The 18,212-nt window shown below is 60.5% G+C and overlaps 1 protein-coding gene across 4 annotated transcripts in view; it reads left to right on the top strand.

Moving 5' to 3' along the window:
- Positions 1 to 15,401, top strand: part of FBXO31 (F-box protein 31) — a 37,524-nt gene extending 22,123 nt beyond the window's left edge. For all 4 annotated transcript variants that reach the window (XM_036924196.2, XM_036924192.2, XM_036924194.2 and 1 more), the window contains 7 exons: positions 2,682 to 2,758; positions 7,470 to 7,637; positions 8,221 to 8,295; positions 10,547 to 10,656; positions 11,305 to 11,458; positions 12,578 to 12,957; positions 13,710 to 15,401. In XM_036924196.2, the coding sequence (XP_036780091.2) occupies positions 7,497 to 7,637; positions 8,221 to 8,295; positions 10,547 to 10,656; positions 11,305 to 11,458; positions 12,578 to 12,957; positions 13,710 to 13,932 (1,083 nt within the window). In that variant the 5' untranslated portion in view covers positions 2,682 to 2,758; positions 7,470 to 7,496 and the 3' untranslated portion in view covers positions 13,933 to 15,401. The remainder of the gene's footprint in view (positions 1 to 2,681; positions 2,759 to 7,469; positions 7,638 to 8,220; positions 8,296 to 10,546; positions 10,657 to 11,304; positions 11,459 to 12,577; positions 12,958 to 13,709) is intronic.
- Positions 15,402 to 18,212: the final 2,811 nt, after the last annotated feature.

Here is an 18,212-nt window from a genome sequence, read left to right as displayed (position 1 = left end):
TGGTGGCGCTGGTCTGTCTGACTGCCTCTCGGCTGATCTTGGGGGTGATCCCAGCGAGCCAGCACTGTGCGAGGAGGGTGATGAGGGGTGCGACCTGTCCCTCTAACACACACAGTTCAAAATCCGGAGAGCACCGCCGCGCAAAGACTTACGGGGGTTGTGTTTTTATTTCACAGAACTGTTGCTTTTAAAGCAAAATAGGGAACTCCCCTTTTGAAACTGTCAAGAATCTGCTGTATTCTTTCAACAATATGGGGGCTTCGAGATCAGATCGAATACTTCGGGAGGAACCAGACATCTCTAGTAGTCAAGTTGGAGAGGGGAGGGCCGGGGCGGGGAGAGGGTCATGCCACATGGGCCCATTCACTGTGTTCTCCAGTATTTTATTGTTGATCATTAAAAAACACAAAAGGTGGGAGAATCACACAGTGAGCACCATTTACCCTCGTCCGATTCTGCAGCCCTCTGCTATGCTGCATCATTGCACGTCCATCCATCTGTTCATCCCTCCAGGCCACCTTATTTTCTGATGCATTTCAAAGTAAGTGGCAGGCATCGGTTTGAACCTTTTAATGTATTATTGAATTCAATTTGCCAATATTTTGTTGAGGATTTTTGCATCTGTATTCATCAGGGATGTTGGTCTGAAATGTTCTTTTCTTGCGGGCCTCTGTGTCTTGTTTCGGCCTTGGGCTGTGGAGCCTCAGAGAACGGGCGGCTGCGCACCCTCTGATTTTGTTCTAATTATCAAAAGCAACTAGCAAGTGGCGGATGTTTATGATTTTCTTCTGGACAAATGATGTATAGCACCCACCACATCAAAACCTCTGTTCTGCCCCAGCAGATGTGATGGTCCAGGGTGAGTCGTGCTCCCCGTGTGTCAGGACAGCAGATGCGGGTGTGGTGTGTCAGGAGCCTGCTGCCTGGCTGTGAAGTGGCCCTTCCTGCTGGCAGATGAGAACAGGCTGGTGCTGACTGGGATGGAGCCTTTTCCCATGAGCTCTTGAGCTGAGAGGTTCCTTAGCATCTCAGATGGTTTCCCCCATTTCTGGGGGTGGGAGGAATGGTGGTCTGGACCTTGGGGATCTGTGGTTAGCTGCCTCGTTTGGGTCGAGTAGGGACTGCTCTGGAAGGCCTCCGTCCTACGTGGAGGGGCTGAGAAAGTGTCGTCTATTATTGGCTGATTTGCCACGTATCCTCTAGCGTTGTGGCCTTCCCTGCCCGTGAGCCGCAGTGCCTGTCTTCTGCAGGGTCCTGAGAGCTGGGCTCTGTATGTTTCACCCCTGAACGTACACCCGGAGAGTGCATTTCACTGCTTGGAGTTCCCTTTGTATGGTGGCTGACCTTGTTTACTATTGCTTATTTATAAAAACAAATCCCATCAGGGTACGACCATGAAATTACCAACTGACTTGTGGATGCGTCTTGTAAATTGACTTGAAGATTGCACGCAGGATGCACGGCAGGCATCCTGCAGACAATCAAGGCTTGTTTGGAAACGTGTCTGTAGGCTGAAGCCTCAGGTACATTGGTAGCTTCCCGGCAGCTGTCTGCATACTCCGGACGCTGGGGTGGTGCTGGCCTCCCTGCTCCCCGTACCCCGGACAACCGCCATCCCGCCTGCAGGTCCCCCTCGGCCTTCCGTCTTGGTCTTCCTTTTTGCAGAGTGGTGTGACCGTGCAGCCACAGTGCCTGGACACTGTCCCTGCCTCCCACTGCATACTACTCAGTGTTCTCCAGACAAACAACCAGTTTCTTTATGTAAATACATTCCTTATAGGGAACTGGATCCCGCAGTTCCACAGGCTGACAAGGCCTGAGCTCTGCCGTCAGCGTGGAGGCTAGGGCTGCTGGTCTAGCTGAAGCCTGAACTCGGAGGCTTGAGACCCGGCAAGAGCCCCATGTTTCGGTTGGAGTCTTAAGCTCAGAAAAGACCAACATGCCCATTCAAGGCAGGCAGGCAGGAGGAAACCCCCTTATTCACGGGGGGTCAGCCCTTTCTGTTCACGCCCCCAGCTGCCTGGCTGAGGCCCAGTGTGCCGCGGAGGGCAGCCTGCTTTACTGAGTCCACTGGCGTCAGTGTTAATCTCGGCTGGGGACACCCCCAGACACCCCCAGCGTCTTCCCCCCTGTCGGGCCCCTCCCCCTGTGGCTTCTGTCGCAGGGACACGTCTTTGGGTGTGTGCGTCCAGCACCACGTGGATTCATTCGCCGTGTGATGCTTTAGAGTCTAGTCGCTTTATGGACACACCTCACGGAAAGAGGCCAGCGTCTTGGTGTCAGAATAGTCTCACGCGCCTCTCCATGTACCGTCCCCTCGGCCTTGTCCCTAGGAGAGAGGTCTCCCGGTCCCCCTGGCTACCCCACTGGCGGGAGGCCTGGCGCTTCACAAGGGTGCTCGCTCTGTGTCTTGGGAGGCAGTGGTCATTGGAGCTGGTCACTTAGGAGCTGGGTTTCAAAACGACCCAGTTGTCTTGTCCTATTGTGCTTTTTAAAGATCTTCTCACTCTTGGAATTCTTTAGAAACTTAAGATTGCGTAAGTCCCCCTTTATTTACGAGGCTCTGCTCAGGCCTCCGGGAGTGATTTCTTCCCCGGTCCCTCCTCCTCCTCGCGCCCTTCCCACCGATGATCAGGGCCGACGCTGGCTCTGAATGACACCTGCTCTCTGTCTCCCTGCAGTGCTTCACCGGTACAGACACATTCTGGGGCTGTGGCAGCCAGACATCGGGCCGTACGGAGGGCTGCTGAATGTGGTGGTGAGTCCGAGAGCCGTGTGGGGGGCCTTGTGCGGTCGGCCTGATGCCCACGGATGGCGGCCTTCCTACCGGAAGGGCGAGCCGGCTGGTTTCTCATGGCCTTGCACTTTCTAGGCCAGGTGTTCTTTTCTAAGCAGAGATGTAAGTAGCTCTTGGCCTCTCACCGCATCCTTGGAATTTGTGATGACGCCCCCTCCCCCACCCGTCCCTGCCTTGGCCAACGGAGGGCTGCATCATTCCCGCCCTCGGACACACTAGTTTTGGGTTGTGCTCTAGTTTGCTGCCCTAAATTAGGGGCCTGTAGACTAAGCGGAAAGGAAGGATATACGTGCAGTCGGTGTGGGCCCCGAGAGCCTCCAACTCACCCCCATCGCTGGGGAGCGTGTGGCCCAGGCCTGGTGCTGGGCAGGCACCGTGTCTACGCTCTTAGGTGCACCTCAGCTGTGCCTGTGCCCCAGCTGTGCCCTGCCATGCGCGCCTTTCATTGTCCCACCGAGGCCTGCTGGGGGCTTCCTCTGTGAGTGGGACGTGTGCAGCTGTCGGGGTCGGGGTGGGGGGCAGTGCTGTAGGGGAGTAGGGCCCCCAAGCAGGCGCCGTGGCCTTGGGACCAGGCTGGGCGGGCGGTGGCCCAGGGCCTCAGAGCAGGGTCAGGAAGTGGGCCCCGAGGCCTGCCTTCCGCGCTCTCACCCCGTGGAAGAACCACGCAGGCCAGGGTCTGGGTGGGCGGCCGAGCCAGTGGTGAGGAGCCGGCATTTCCAGCCTCGAGGCGTCTCCCCCCGGGCCCCTCCCCACGGCCTCAGCCTCCACCGCTTGGGGTGGGGGCGTGACAGCAAGGCTTTGTCCTCTCGCAGCTCCGGAGGCCCGAGGCCCAGAGCAGTGCTGTCCCTGGGCCGAGGGCAGGTGCCGGCCGGCCGCACACCCCCGAGGCTCCAGGGGGGCCATTCCTGTCTCTCTCAGCTGTGGGGTCTCCGGGTCCCTCTGCTGTCACCCTCCCCGGGCCTCCCCTCTGCGTCTCGGACCCCCTCCTCGTTGGAAGGATGTGGCGATGGCCCTTGGGGCCCACGAGGGTCGTCAGAACAGCCTTATCTCGGGACCTCTGACTGTCACCACATCTGCTCAGTCCTCCTTGCAGTGCAGGGCGGTGGTGCTCACAGGCCAGGGGTCAGGATGTGGCCCTCTGGGGGCTGCGGTTCAGCTGAGCATGATTTCAAGGAGGAAAAGTCGCCTTTACAGGTGAGATCTAGCCGATAGCACCCAGCCAGGTGACAAGCGGTGGGACTCCGACCACAGACGCCGACCACAGAAGCCTCACTTCTGGGGATCTCCTGCCAGAAACGTGCTGCCCAGATCTGATCGCAGGCAGCTCTTCCCACGAGCCACGTGGGGCCGGGCCGCAGAGCACCCTCTGCTTCCACAGCGTGGAGGTCACAGGCGCGCAGGCCTGATGTCTGGTTCCCGTGGTGCCAGTGCTGAGGATGCCACTGCAGTGTCAGGAACGCGGCACCAGGGCGTCAGCTGGCTGGGCGGAAGTGGGTCTCTGGGGGAGCCCTCAGCCTCCTGCGTCCCCGCCCAGCAGCCACAGGGACCCCAGGCCTGGTTTTCCCGACTCAGCCGTGTGCCGTTTCCCGCCTCCTGCACACCTGGACTCTTCCAGGCCATGGTGGACGTTGGTACAAAGTAGCCGAGCGCTGACAGTTCCTTTCCTTGGCTGTGTGAGGTCCACGGGAAGTTAGCCGAGGGCCCGCTGATCTCCTGGAGGCGTGGCTTAGCTCCAGCTCAGAGGAGCCTCTCTCAGGCTGGCTCAGCTCTGATTCTAAGGCCCGAGTGCTCCAGGTCCCCTCTGCACGCTCATGGGGACCGCACCTCTGGCTGCTGGACCGGGATGTCTCGTGGTCCCGCCTGTGCACGTCGCTGCGGCTCTATGTCTGCCAGAGCCTGGCCCCTGGCAGGGCCTGGGGTCTCTGCGCGCAGCCCCCTCCTTTCTGGGGCTTTGTCCATGTGCCCAGCCACACTGGCTGCCTACAGGTCACATCTCCATGTCCTCAGGTCACAGCCCTGCCCAGTCCTGCCTGTTCCCTCTGGGCCCTGCGGCGTGGAAGGTGGCATCCAGCAGGAGTCCAGGGGACAGCAGGGCCACTGCGTCATCCTGTCCTCTGGGATTGCAGCCCTGTGCGCCTGCTGCCCGGGCATGCCAGCCGGGCTTCTGGCACTTGCGCACGTGTGCCCGTGGACGCGGGCCCCCAGAGGGTGTCCTGGCCACCTGGGTCAGTCAGCAAGGCGCCTTGCTCTGAGCAGGTGCTGGCACGAGGATGCCTGTCAGGCTTGTCCTCAGGGCACAGCCCAGGGCCCTGAGGTCCAGTTCCACCCACTCCCCACCCACCCAGCTCTCCATGCTGCCCACGCTTCTCCTGGCTGGCCACTTCCTGCTTGGTTCCTCCGCGTCCAGCAGTCACCGTGTAGGATTCTGCAGACGTCATGGGCAGGGCTGTGTGCACAGACCCGTTTCTCCGCTTCCCGCTTGTCACAGTCTGGGGCCTGCTGCGCGCTCTTTGTTCCGGTCTCCCTGCTGCCCAGCCACCCACTGTGGGGTGGACGGCCCTGCCCCTGGGCTCACCCCAGCCTCCCTGGCGTCATCTGGGGCTACGAGCCCCTGGCATCTTTAGGCATCATTTTCACTGTAGTTATTCAGACTTCAGCAGGTCTCGGCCACAGGGTCTGTTTGATGGAAGTGCCTCATCCATGCCAGGAGAAAAGTCTTCTTGTAGTTGTGACTTTCTGCTTCGTGGGCACCTGTCTGTCTTATTTTGAAAGGCAGTAGCTCACGGCCCATTTAAGAAACATAGTCTGACTTCCCTCAGTGGTTTACAGGCATCTGTGTCCGGCAGGACGTGCCCGTCACAGGCTCCCTGCCCAGCTGCGCCCCAGGGACAGACATGCCATGTGCTCGGTCAGCGGCAGCCTGGTCTGGGCTGCGGTTACCTCCAGGCGGGTACCGGATCGGACGCTGGCGCTGCCCTGGAACCCGAGTCAGGGCCCTCCGGGCGGCTGCCGTTCCGCTCGCGTTCCCCCACTTTGCTCACAAGGTGGCCAGGGCACTGGCCGCACACTCGCACCGTGAATTGGCTCGTGGCTCTGCCGGTGGCGGGCCTTGAGCAGCCTCACAGCCATCTCTCTGCTCTTGGGCCAGGTGGGCCGCCGGATGACTGGGTCCTCTGCCGCCCTGCGTTTGGCCCTCCAGGTGGGCTTCAGGCACATTCTTCGTGCTGGTGGAAACACCCGTGAAGAGGCGCTCTGTACCTGCCGTGCTTCCTGCCACCAGGGATGTTCCTTGCAGGCACCAGCCAGATAGCTCCCAGCTTGGGCAGATTTCTTTCCTCGCTTTTAGTTGAGAAAAGTGATAATTGTTTTTCTTGCCGGCTTTGATTAATAGAGGCAAAAAAGCAGCTTCTGAAAGCAGGGATAATTGGGGAAAACACAGCCCCTGACAGAATAAAGCCGGCCGCCCTTGCCGCAGCCCAGTCAGCCACAGGAACGAGGACGCCCCTCCTTTGTCACTGGAACAGAAGCTGCGAATCCAGGCCGTCCCGGGCAGGCGGGAGTGAGGGCTGGGTCACCCGAGTGGGGCCTCCGAGGCTGCCCCTGCCCTGCCCTCTGCTGGGAGCCTGCCAAGCGCCAGCGTCTGGGGACCGCTCCCTGCTGTGGCCTGGGCGCCGTCACTCTGTGTTGCCCACCATTTCCAGCACACATGGGACGGCGGGATGGCAGTGTGGGTGCACAGAGGCCTCCTGGGGCCGTGCTCATGTGTTGCCTCCTCTCTGCGCCTGGTGTTTTCAGGCCTTTTAGAGCCAATTCCAGGCCTGTGTCATTTCATCTGTGCTTCAGTGGGGGTCTTTTAGAACAGTGGGTGCTCTCCTGCGTGTCCGCCTGTCCTCACTGTGCCTTACGGAGGGCGCAGTGACTCCTTTTGCTGTTGCCTGAGACCTAGTCTGTGTCTGAGGTTCCCTGACACCTCGTACTGCCCTGCGAGGGCCGCTCTGTTCAGACGAGGGCCCAGGAGGCCGCATGAGTCCTTACTGCCCGAGCCCCCCACTGCTCCCTGGTCAGATTGCTTGCCCTGGTGGGCATCTCACTTTCTGGATCGTTCTGCCCACTTCTGTTCCTCACTTCACGTCTGGAGGCTCTCTCTAAAAGGTGTGCTTGGATTCAGGGCTAACAACTTTTTTCTATTTTGAAACAAGCTTTATCTGTTTATTTTCAGCGTCATTGAGGTATAGTTGGCAAATAAAGTCATAAGGTACATGAAGTGCACACCGTGATGACTGGTGTTGGTGTCTTGGTGAGAGGAGCCCCACTGTCTGGTTGTTAACACACCCATCGCCTCATGTTTTTTTCTTTCCCGTTTTGGTGAGAACACATGTCTGGGCTGCTAGCAGATTTCAGCAATCCTATGGGGTTATCGACTGTAGTCACCGTGTTTCTCATCAGATAACTTTGTAATAAGAACAGGTGTTTGGTGGCGGGTGTGCTTCTCCCCATGCATGAGATCAGGGCCACTGCACTGTCCGCTGGCCCTGAGGTTCCCTTGGGCCTGGCCTGTGGGCGAGGGCGGTCCTCGTGGACATCTGGGGTGGGACCGCGGCGAGCTGGGGAGGCTGTGCCTCGTGCTTCACCTGAGCCTCTCGCGGACTCGCGCCCTTTCTCCTGACCGCAGGTGGACGGCTTGTTCATAATTGGCTGGATGTACATGCCTCCTCACGATCCTCACGTGGATGACCCCATGCGCTTCAAACCCTTATTCAGAATCCACCTCATGGAGAGGAGATCCGCCACGGTGGAGTGCATGTACGGCCACAGAGGGCCACACAACGGCCACATCCAGGTGAGCGAGTGCACGGGCTCCCTGACACGCGGCCGTGCCCGGGTGGGGCTCCTGCATGCCTGTCCGGCCTGTGCGCCGTGCGGGCTGCAGACCTGTGTCCATGCAGAGCAGTGGATGCAGGAGGAGATGGGGCTCGCCCCCCCCGCCCCCCCGTCTGCATGCGTTGTTTACGTGTGGCCGGGATGCGCCTCCTCGGACTCACTGGGACCCCTCACCAGTGCTGGGCTCCCTAGGAACTGACTCCTTGCTGTTCCGTGGCTCCTCTTCCCACGAGTATCAGTGGAGTGGGACGCTTGTCTCTGGTGTCAGCCCGGCAGAGGGCCGCCCGATGGGGAGCGTGCTGGCTCACACGCCAGGAAAGCACCAGGTCTTTTCGCTGCTCTGGGAACCCCAGGACAACGCGAGTGCCTCTCGGGTGCACCCTCCTCTGAGAGGGAAGCACAGACCAGGGTGGGCCTGGCTCCGCCTTTGTACCGGCCACGGTTTGGTGGCATCGTGGACTCCTGTGGATGAGTAGGGTGTTGGTGGGGTGGGGCGGTGCTGGCACTGACCGTGGCCTCTCCTTCACCCCTTAATGCTCAAGATTGTGAAGATGGATGAGTTCTCCACCAAGTGCAACCAGACGGACCACCACAGGATGCCCGGCGGGAGGCAGGAGGTGAGCCCAGGCCCGTGGGCCCAGGCGCCGCAGGGCGCCGTCCGAGAAGCCCGTGTGCGTGTGTGCACATGTGTGCTCTCAGAACCCCCTGAAGGGAAATAAGGCCCCTGTTTTCCCGAATCATGCATGTGGAGATGAGGCGTAAAGGAAGTGCCTTCTTCATTTACAGCGCTGTCATTTAACATTCCCTGTTCGGGCACCCGTACAACATAGGCGACTGCTGTACTTCACGTTTAAGTGAAAACAGTGTGATTTCCAAGGACAGAAACTCCTCATCTGTTGAGCCCTTAAAAAGGCCATATAATGCATTTCTGCAAAGACATTCTCTGGGACCAGAAACAATTCCTGTAGGGCAGCTGCTCTGTGGGCTCCCTGGGTCTGAAGTGGAGGGCACTCCTCCCGATGGTGCGTCACACACGGGCCTGGGAACTAGAACAGCAAGTGACCGTGAGTCCGTGTAAAGGCTGGGCTGCAAGCTAGACTTCGGTGGTGACGTCTGTGCCGTGTGAGAGAGGCTCACACGCGTGACAGGTCGCGGGCCCCGCGGCCCCTCCTGTGACGCTCTCGCTTCCATTTGCCTTTTCCCACTCGGTGGTTGTGTGTTCCTGGTGGGTGTGCACAGCTTCTATCCTGTTAGGAGAGGAACTCAACATCGGGGTTGCAGATATATTTTCTTCATTCATTTTTTTGTCTTTTGATTTATGTTATGTTTTTATCCAGGAGTTTTTTTAGTTTTGACTTTTATGCTGCCAGAAGAATCTCTGTTGGCCTGCCGGGCCTATGGTCTGCCGGAGGCCTCTTGCCTCGTCCCGCTGTCCCCGGCGCGTCTGCCAGGGACTTGGGTCTCCTCCCGGCCAGGAGAGGCGGTGGGGTGGGAGGTGCTGACTGTAGGCGGAGCAGAGGGCAGGTGCCTGGTGCCCCACGAGCCACCCAGAGTCCGGCGGCAGGGGAGCTTGCCGTCTGGCCGTGGCTACAATGTCCATCTCCGCTACCAGGTCTCGTGGCTGCTCCCCCTGCCAATCCCCGTCACTGGGGGAGTTGGGGGACAGGACTCATGGCTCACAGTCAGAAATGTCTTCACTTCCCAGCCGGGGCTTCAGACCCGTGAGGAGCTCCGGGCTCCCGGGGAGGACAAGCCGTGAGCTGCTGGTCCTGAAGGCTGCTGTGTAGGCTGGGCCTGGATTCGGGTGCCCTGTGCCCTGATGGTTGCTGCTCACTTAAAAATCTGGGCCAGATGGAGCTTCCCGAGGGACCGGAGACCCCCAGTGGTGTGAGGGCTGGAAGGCGAGCAGGCTCTGATGAGGGGCGTCTCTGCCCCCGGCCCTCCAGTGCCCAGGGCACTCTCTTTGGCTCCACAGGGGGCTTGTGGGGATGCCCCTCCCAGCCCTGGAGGCCGTGTGCTCTGAGAAACACTGGCTCCTGGTCCCCTTGGCCCTGTGCCCCAAAGAAGCATTAAGGAGATTCCTTCAGCCCCAGAAGTTGACAAATTATAGTTTTGATTGTTTGATAAAGTGCTTTTGCCTCTGTAGAGTTAATTCTAAATAGTCATTAGAAACACTACCCTGAGTTATTAGCAAGTTAGAACTGTGTGTCATGAAGTTAAATGTATAGAATCAAGCTATTAGGCATTAAATATCCTTCATATTATTTGATTCTGTAATGAATTACTGAGTTTTGGGGATGTGGTGGTCATAAAAGCTCCCTTTTTATAAAAATAGTTACTGAACAGACAACATAACCAGGAAGGCACATTTCCAGTGGAAAATCCTGCACTCCCACGCCGGCTGTGCTGTCTGGCTCCTCGGCTTCTCCTCGGCGGCTGCAGGAAGCTGCTCTGGCAGCCTGACCGGCGAGCCCCCCTGTGCTTGTGCCCCCCCAGAAGCCTGGCGAGCAGGCCCGGCACAGGCGCCTCTGTCCTGGGGGTGCACAGCAGTGAGGCCCACACAGCCGCTGCCCAGGAGCTCTCGTGGTGGGCTGTGGCTCCAGCCCTGCCTGTGGACCCCGTGGCCCCTGTTGCTTCCTCCTGGAGTCTGGGCCCGTGCGCCCTGGAGAGTGGGAGACCGGAGCCCTCACATTCCCCTGGAGGCATGCCGCCTCCCTTCCCGTCCCGTTCTCCCAGGGGGACACCAGTGTAGGGGTGCCCAGGGTGTCACCCCAGCTCTGAAGCGCTGCTTTGTTCCCACGGCACCACCACGGGTGGCTCCCCACACCCTGTGTCGTGGCGGTTTTCACAGCTCTGTTCTCTCGGAAGGAGTTCCGGACATGGCTCAGGGAGGAGTGGGGCCGGACACTGGAGGATATTTTCCACGAGCACATGCAGGAGCTCATCCTGATGAAGTTCATCTACACCAGTCAGTACGAGTAAGTGTGGCCTCTCTGGGTGCTGGGGCGAGTCCCCCTCTGTGGGTGCTTGGGGCTCAGTCCCCCTCGCTGGGTGCTGGGGCGAGTCCCCCTCTGTTGGTGCTGGGGGCTCAGTCCCCCTCTCTGGGTGCTGGGTGCTCAGTCCCCCGTTGTGGGTACTGGGAGCATAGTTCCTGTTCCCCACCCCAGCGTGGTGTCTGTTTCCTGTCTGATTTACCGTGCTCACCCCCCAGCAGTGTGCTCTAACAGGCCCAGCCTGGGTACCCAGCCCCAGGGCTGTCTCCCCATGCCCCCTGGGAGGCCTGCTTTCTCAGGTGCATGCTCTGCTTTGGGCCCTGTTCCTGTGGCCCTTGCTCAGCCCCTTGTTCAGTAAATGTCCCAGGAAATGGGGCAGGGGCGGCATCTCCTTCCCTCTGAGAGCCCCCCACTCCATTTGCCTTGGGGTGCCTGCTGGAGCGGAGGAGCCCTGTGGAGCCCTGCTGGTTAGAGGTGTGAGGTGTGTAGTGCATGCCTGGGCTGCGAGTGTCTGTGACTCAGGAGCACAGGGTCCACCCTGCCTGCCCTCCCTCCGAAGCACGGGAGGGAGGCATGTGAACCTGACCCCCGTGCGGCTCTGCTGTGGCTTCATGCCACCCTTTCCTCTCGCAGCAACTGCCTGACCTACCGCCGCATCTACCTCCCGCCCAGCCACCCAGATGACCTCATCAGACCCGGTCTCTTCAAGGGCACCTACGGCAGCCACGGCCTGGAAATCGTCATGCTCAGCTTCCATGGGAAGCGTGCCAGGGGCACAAAGATAACGGTGCGTCCTGGGCTGCCTGGCAGGGCCTGCACTGCGTGGACCCGCTCACACCAGCATGGAGGAGCCGGGCGTGGGCTGCACCCTGGCTGTTGGGTGGGCCCTGGGCCTGTGGTGCCGCGCTGCCAGGGATCTTTTTGGTGATGCCTATTCTGAGGCCCCCTGGGCCCACTCAGCCAGGACCTGCATCTCACAACGTCTCCAGGGGGTTGCGAGCATTTCCAAGGTGGCTTTTTACCCCATGGCGCTCAGCCCCAGCCACACACTCAAATCCCTGGGCCCCAGAGATTCTGGTCTCACAGGGGCAGCAGGGAGCCACCTGTGAGGTGCCACCACATTGGAAAGTCCTCTGTTGGCCCATGGGCCCTGCTGCTGTTCTGGCCTCCTCAGCTCATGGAAGGAGCCGGAGGGTGCTGAGCTGATGGGGACCCTGAATAGGCAGGCCTTTGCTGCCCACCTGGGGTGCCATGCCCACATGTCTGCCTGTCTGCACAGCCATTGGTGTGTTTCTGACAGACACGCTCAAATCTCCTGGACAGACTGCACCTGGGCCTCGTTCTCTTAGGCCTGGATCGGCCAGGACCCCCCAGCTTTAGGGAAGGCCCCTGTAGAAGAAAGCCCAGAACGGGGCACGCCCTGGCACATGGGGCTCTGTAGGGGCTCCAGACCATGTGGGACCACAGGGCCTGGCAGACCGGCGGGTTTAGACATGGGGTGTTTGTGTCCCAGGCAGGCTGGTCTGGGCTTGTGTCAGGCCTGCCCTGCCGCCTGGGCCTGGGGGGGTCCGTGGCTTTTTGGCCCACTCTTCAGGGCAGTTCCACAGCCTGCTCCCCCGAGGGCCCGGGTGCAGGTGGGTCACCGTGCCGGGTGCCTGTGTGCCCTCATGAGGCCGTTCCTAGGCACTGCCCTGCCTGCCCTCAGTGTCCTTGCAGGTGCGGCTGCCTGCTCTAGGCACTGGATTTCTAGGGCTTCTAAAACACTCGTACGTGGCAAGGGGTTGCGGCTGAATCGGTAACACTGGGAGAGCTCGTTGGGCCAGAGGCTTGATGGAGGCGGGAAACCATGCAGGCCATGTCCCTGCCGGTCTCTGAGCCCTGCTGACCACTGGACGCTGCTCCTCAGGGTGACCCCAACATCCCCGCCGGGCAGCAGACAGTGGAGATCGACCTCATGCACCGCATCCAGCTGCCCGACGTCGAGAACCTCCGCGACTTCAACGAGCTCTCCCGTCTCGTCCTGGAGGTCCGCGAGCAGGTGCGGCAGGAGCAGGGGGAAGCCGGGCCAGACGGCGGCGAGGGCCGCGGCCATCAGAGCCCCCAAGAGCCCCGGGGCCCCGCACCTCCCAGCGCAGAGCCACCCACCGAGAAGGGCAGGGGGCCAGGGGAAGGAGCAGTGGCGGCGGCGGCTGAGCAGCCTGCCCAGTCTGGGCAGGGGCAGCAGTTTGTGCTGCCCATGGGTGTGAGCTGCAGGAACGAGGACTACCCCCGGACCTGCAGGATGTGGTAAGGACCTGGCGTTCAGGCGGGCGTGGCCACGCTGCTGGGGGGTGGGGGTGGGGTCGGAGCGGCTCCGCGATGGCTGCCCCGGGGGTCCCCGCCTGGTGTGAGTGGGTGGCACTGTCCCGTGTGCCCTGGGGCACAGGTGCCTTCACACTGTGGAGGCTCATGTCTTTCACTGTGGGGCATCTGACGGGGCTGTCGGCACTGCCAGGCCTCCTCCAGACGCCTCGTGCCACAGAGCTGATCGGGCAAAGGTGGGGGGCTGGGTGATGCAATGAGGAGGACTCTCCCTTGGACAGCCTGCGTGGGCTCAGCCTGCTGTCCTCGTAGCTGAGGCCTGTCCACAGGGAGGAAGATAGCGTGGCCAGCCCCTAACTGCTCACCGTTGGCCAGGAGTCCCACTTCCGTGCAAGGAAGACAGGGAATGAACATCAGTCTTGTACTGGTCTTGAAGCTTGGCCGTAGCGGGTATTTACACATTCTGCCCTCTGGGTTTCTGTCACTTGCGTGGCGATGAGTGTTGATGATATTTGAGTGGCTTGCGTGCTGACCTAAGGTCCTAGGGATTGAGAGTTCTGCTACCTGGGGCTGGGCTGCTCTCTGGTGGTGTGTGCTCCGGGGCAGCCAGGAGGGGTCGCTGCCAAGCCCCGCACTGCCTGCCGGTTCCTGGCCTCCTGCCTGCCGGCAAGCAGCAGGGGTAGCCATGGGCTCCTTCCAGCCCTCACCCTCCTCCCTCGGCCTTCCCCCCTTTTCAGTTTTTACGGCACTGGCCTCATCGCCGGCCACGGCTTCACCAGCCCTGAGCGCACCCCCGGGGTCTTCATCCTGTTCGACGAGGACCGCTTCGGGTTCATCTGGCTGGAGCTGAAATCCTTCAGCCTGTACAGCAGGGTCCAGGCCGCCTTCCGGAACGCGGAGGCCCCGTCCCCGCAGGCCTTCGAGGACATGCTGAAAAACATTCAGTCCCTGACCGCCTGATGGCCCACATCCTCGGCACAGGGCGGCTACCCGGGCTGTGGGCCCGGCGCCCTGGGGACGGAGCAGTATGTCCTTCAGCGATACGGCCTCTGGCCAGGACACCTGCCCTCCTGTTGGGGGCTCGGCCAGCTGCCCAGCACTTGCTGTGGAGCGTCAGTGTGTGTCTGTGTGTCTGTCAGGAGCTGACGGGAAGCAGACTGAGCAAGAGAGAGCGAGAGCCAGTCTGACCTGGTCCGGAGGCCCATCATGGGGCACGAATGACAGTCGTAGAGACTGGGTTTGTCCTTGGCCTGGTGGCAGTTTTCTGGGAAAAATAAAACCCTCCTTCAGGGAAGCTGGTGATAGAACAGTGGGTCTGTCCCTCTGGCCTGATAAGGGGTTGTGTGTGGGGTGTGCCAGCCCCACTGCCTGCTCTGTGGGGGCATCGGGGGCTGGGCGCAGGGCTGTGGGAAGCTGAGTGTCCCTGCAGCCCAGGCAGGTTGGGGGGGCAGTGTGTGTGCAGGGGGAGCTCTGGGAGGTCGGGGGTCGGCTTGGGACCCTGCATTGAGTTCCTGTTTCTCTACTGACTTGTTGGAGTTTTGACAGCATTTCATCCTGACCTCAGTTTCAGCATCAGTGAAATGGGTCAGCAATACGGGTCACCAGAGATAGCCACTGCAGGCCTTCCAGCAGCCTGGAGGCTGTGTGGACACAGCCCTCTGTGCCTGCCCTGGTCTGGCCAGCTTCGGAATCAGGACCATTGCTGCGGTCAGTTCCAGACGCGGTGTTCATCTTGCACACACCCTCCTTTGCCGTTCCTTGCACACATCTGGTGTCAAAACCCTGAGCTGTAACTACTTGTCACAGAACTTGTCCCAAAGCAGGACAGGCCACTCCAAGACGGCCCTGCGTGGGCTCCGTTCACGTAGTTTACACAGGCGCTGTTCCTGGAAGCGTGAAAACACCTGTAGTGGTTGCACGAAACGACTGTGAAGCCCCTTTGCTGAGAGAGGGCAGCTTTCTAGGAAGTTGGCCCCCACGCATGGCGTGCGCTTTGGAGGCCAGGGCCTCTCAGGGACCCTCCGGCGTGGAGACCCCCAGCGCTGACCCTTCCACTGGCGCTGTGCTGACCTTGCATTTGGGGGCCCCTATAAGCTCTCTGCTTATCTTAGTGTCTCCTGAAGAACAGAGCCCCAAATGCGTGCAGACCCCCTGAGGCAGTGATCGGCCTGCAGCCTGCAGAGACCTCCGCGCATGCACCTTCTGTGGGGCAGGGCAGACCTCATTGCCCTCTCTGCTGCTTGTCCTTGTCGGTGGGCTGTGCTGAGCCCTCATGGCAGGGGTGAGGGGCCCAGGGGAGTGGGTCGCCTGTGGTGCCTTTGTGGAGAGACTAACCTGAGATGTCCCGTGAGACATGTCCTATTTTCCTGATCAATTTCCCCGACTGGCCTTTTTGTAAAATTAAAGATTCCCATGTCCTGGCTTCGGTACATCTGGCAACTTCGAATTTCCTTTGCTTCCCACAAATCATCGAATTTGCAAGCTCTGGGGCATGGCCTGTAAGTGGCAAACCTTCCAGGAGGTTCTGTTGAGAAGCAGAAGGAGGGTAGCAGAGAAGGTGGGTCCCTGCCGGGCAGGACCTGCAGGCAGGTTGAGGCGTGATCCCAGCCCCCACACCCTTGGCGGGACAGCCTGCTGCCCCCCGCACCCGCCCGTGGTTGTGCCACTGGCCTCTTGTGCTAAGTGTGGCCGTCACTGTCCAGGGGGAGCTGTAGCCATGAATCCTCTAGGGAAGCGGAGTCAAGGGCAGCTGGGCATGTGGGCTCTGCTCTTCAGACTTCACTGCTGTTTAAGTAAAATCGAGAAAATGTGTATTCTGCCCTGGGCTGGGGCTCGCTCTGTGCACCCCCGTCTCTGGGTGAGGCCTCCCTTTAGCCCTGTAAATCACATTGGGGGTGAAGATGAGCATTTCTAATTAACAACCAATCTCTAGTTTTTGGGCCTATACACGGTTTCCATCAGTAGTGACTAAAATAACTCCAGGCTGTTGGCTGTGCTCTCGTTGGCCCTTGTCTCTGGTGTCGTGAGTGGGGGCACCCAGGGCCTGTGGGGTCCACCTAGCTGACAGCAGCCTGGGCAACACGAGCAGGGCCTGAGGAGATGAAGGGCCGGGGCCTGTTGGCAGCACAGCTGGGCGTGCAGGGCACACGTTTTCCACTCTGAGGGTGTCCTCAGCCAGCTCTTGGTTTCTGGCTCAGCACGGGCTGTACAGGGACCACAAGAGCCCAGCACCAGCAGGTGATCCTGTGCAGGGGAAGCAATGTCCAGCCGGCTAACTCGCTGCGGGTGAGGAGCCAGGAAGGCTGAAGGCATGACCTGATGCCTGTGGGCACCTAGGGTTTTGGTAGAGCAGGACCCACCAAGGAAGCCGGATGACCCAGTTCAGGGACCGGCTGTGCCACGTGGAGCGTGGTGTGGGGAAGTGACAGGTGCATCTAGAGGGGCTTTGGGCGTTTTCACGTCGTCGGCACCACCTGCCCTTGCCTCTTGGCTCCCAGCTGTTGGAGGAGTGTGTTGTGGTTTGGAGCGGAGCAGCTCAGGTGCACCTGCACACCTGGGGGTGCCCCTCCCTCCTGCACCTCTCACCCCAGCGCCCGCATCCCTGGCAAGTCCTGCCGGCCAACGCTCAGGGTGGGGCGTGCACACAGTGTAGCTAGCGATGTGCAGGCCAGGCTTCTGTCTGGGCTTCCGCAGAGCTGGCTCAGAGGTGGGGTCTGTGTGCCAGACTTCCTCTTTTTCCAACTGCTTGGAGTTCACTGCTTGGCCCAGGCAACACCCCTCCCTTGGCTAGTGGGTCCTCTGATTAACAACCAATCTCCCCCCACGTCCCGTTTACAAAAGTAGTATTTTTGTAAAAAACCAAATAACATAGAAAGTGAAATCACTTCACATTCACATCCAGCCACATGGGCAGATCCGAGGGGTCATGGCTGGGTGCCCTCCGTGGGGTGGTCTGCCAGCCCTACCGTCCCTGAGGTGTTGGGCTGAGGGACACAGACCTGAGCTTCCTTTGTGCTCATGGAGGTTGTGGGGCCTGGCCCGGCGGGAGGGGTCACTGCAGCCTGACCTCTAGTGGGGGTTTAGGGTCACTGCATGTGTGTGACCCCAGCCAGCAAGGTGCAAACAGAAATACCACTGGGTGGTTTTCAGACCTCTGCTCCCATTTTGAGTTGGAAATCTACAGGCCGCCACCTTCCTGGGATGGTTGTCAGAAACCCCCGGCCTGTGGGTGCCCGCGCTCTGCTCTGCCCGGCCCTGGGGCGAGCGGATGGGAAGGAGGCGCAGACCACACCAAATGTGTGTGCAGGGCCTAGAGGGAGGCCTGACAAGCGGATCTGACATCCAGCCCAGACAGCCTCTCTCCCCTGAGGGCACGCACGCCGGGCCAGGCCGGGCGTGGGGAGCCAGCCCAGCAGCTGCCTCCGTCTGCATGGACCGGGGGCGCCTCAGTCCCCGAGAGTCCTGGCTGCCAGCGTGGAGTGGACTTCTCCACGGGTGCCGCTCACCATCTGGGGCCAGGCGATCCCGTGCACTGTGGGGTGCTGAGCGGCATCTGGCCTTCCCCACTGTGGCAACCAAGAATGCCTCCAGACACGGCTGGCACTGGGGACACAGTAGCGGACAAGCAGCAGACAGTCTTGCAGGTCACAGCACAGAGCACCCCAAAGGGCTTGGCTGGCCTCCCCTGAGCCCTCGGGGCCCTGCGTCAGGGTGTGGGGTGTCCAGGGCCATGCTGCAAGCAGGTGCATAGGACATGTGGGTGAGTGAGGTGATGTCCTCACCTGTCTCCCTCTCTACCCGGGAGCGCCGTCACTCCCTGAACCTCTGCAGGGGCCCAGGAGCTGGGTCTCTGCCGTGCTCCAGTCGTGGCTCCTCCGTGGTACCACCACCTTCCCTGGCATGTTTCGCCTGATCCCTGTGGTCAGGGGGCAATGGCTGTTGTGTGAGCAGCAGACACGAGGGAGCGGGGTGGCTCCCCGCGGGGAGGCTGTGAGGCTGAGTGCCAGGGAGCGTAGCTGGAGGGGCTGCCCACCCAGCACTACTGAACCGTGATCTCCAGCGAGAGGAGCCCCCAGAGGATGCAGCTCTGAGCGCCTGAAGCTTCCCCCCAAGGATCCTGGTGCTGCGGCAGAGCAGCTCCCCTGTAGCTGTCGTCATTGCTGCGTAACGAATACCTCCTTTTCCAACATCTCTTGGGAAGAGGATTCCAGAGAAAACACCACAAGGAGTATGATTTTAAA

The sequence above is a fragment of the Manis pentadactyla genome, chromosome 15 (genome assembly GCF_030020395.1).
Source record: "Manis pentadactyla isolate mManPen7 chromosome 15, mManPen7.hap1, whole genome shotgun sequence".
Classification (NCBI taxonomy): Eukaryota; Metazoa; Chordata; class Mammalia; order Pholidota; family Manidae; genus Manis; species Manis pentadactyla.
This window is presented reverse-complemented; position numbering and strand designations above follow the sequence as displayed.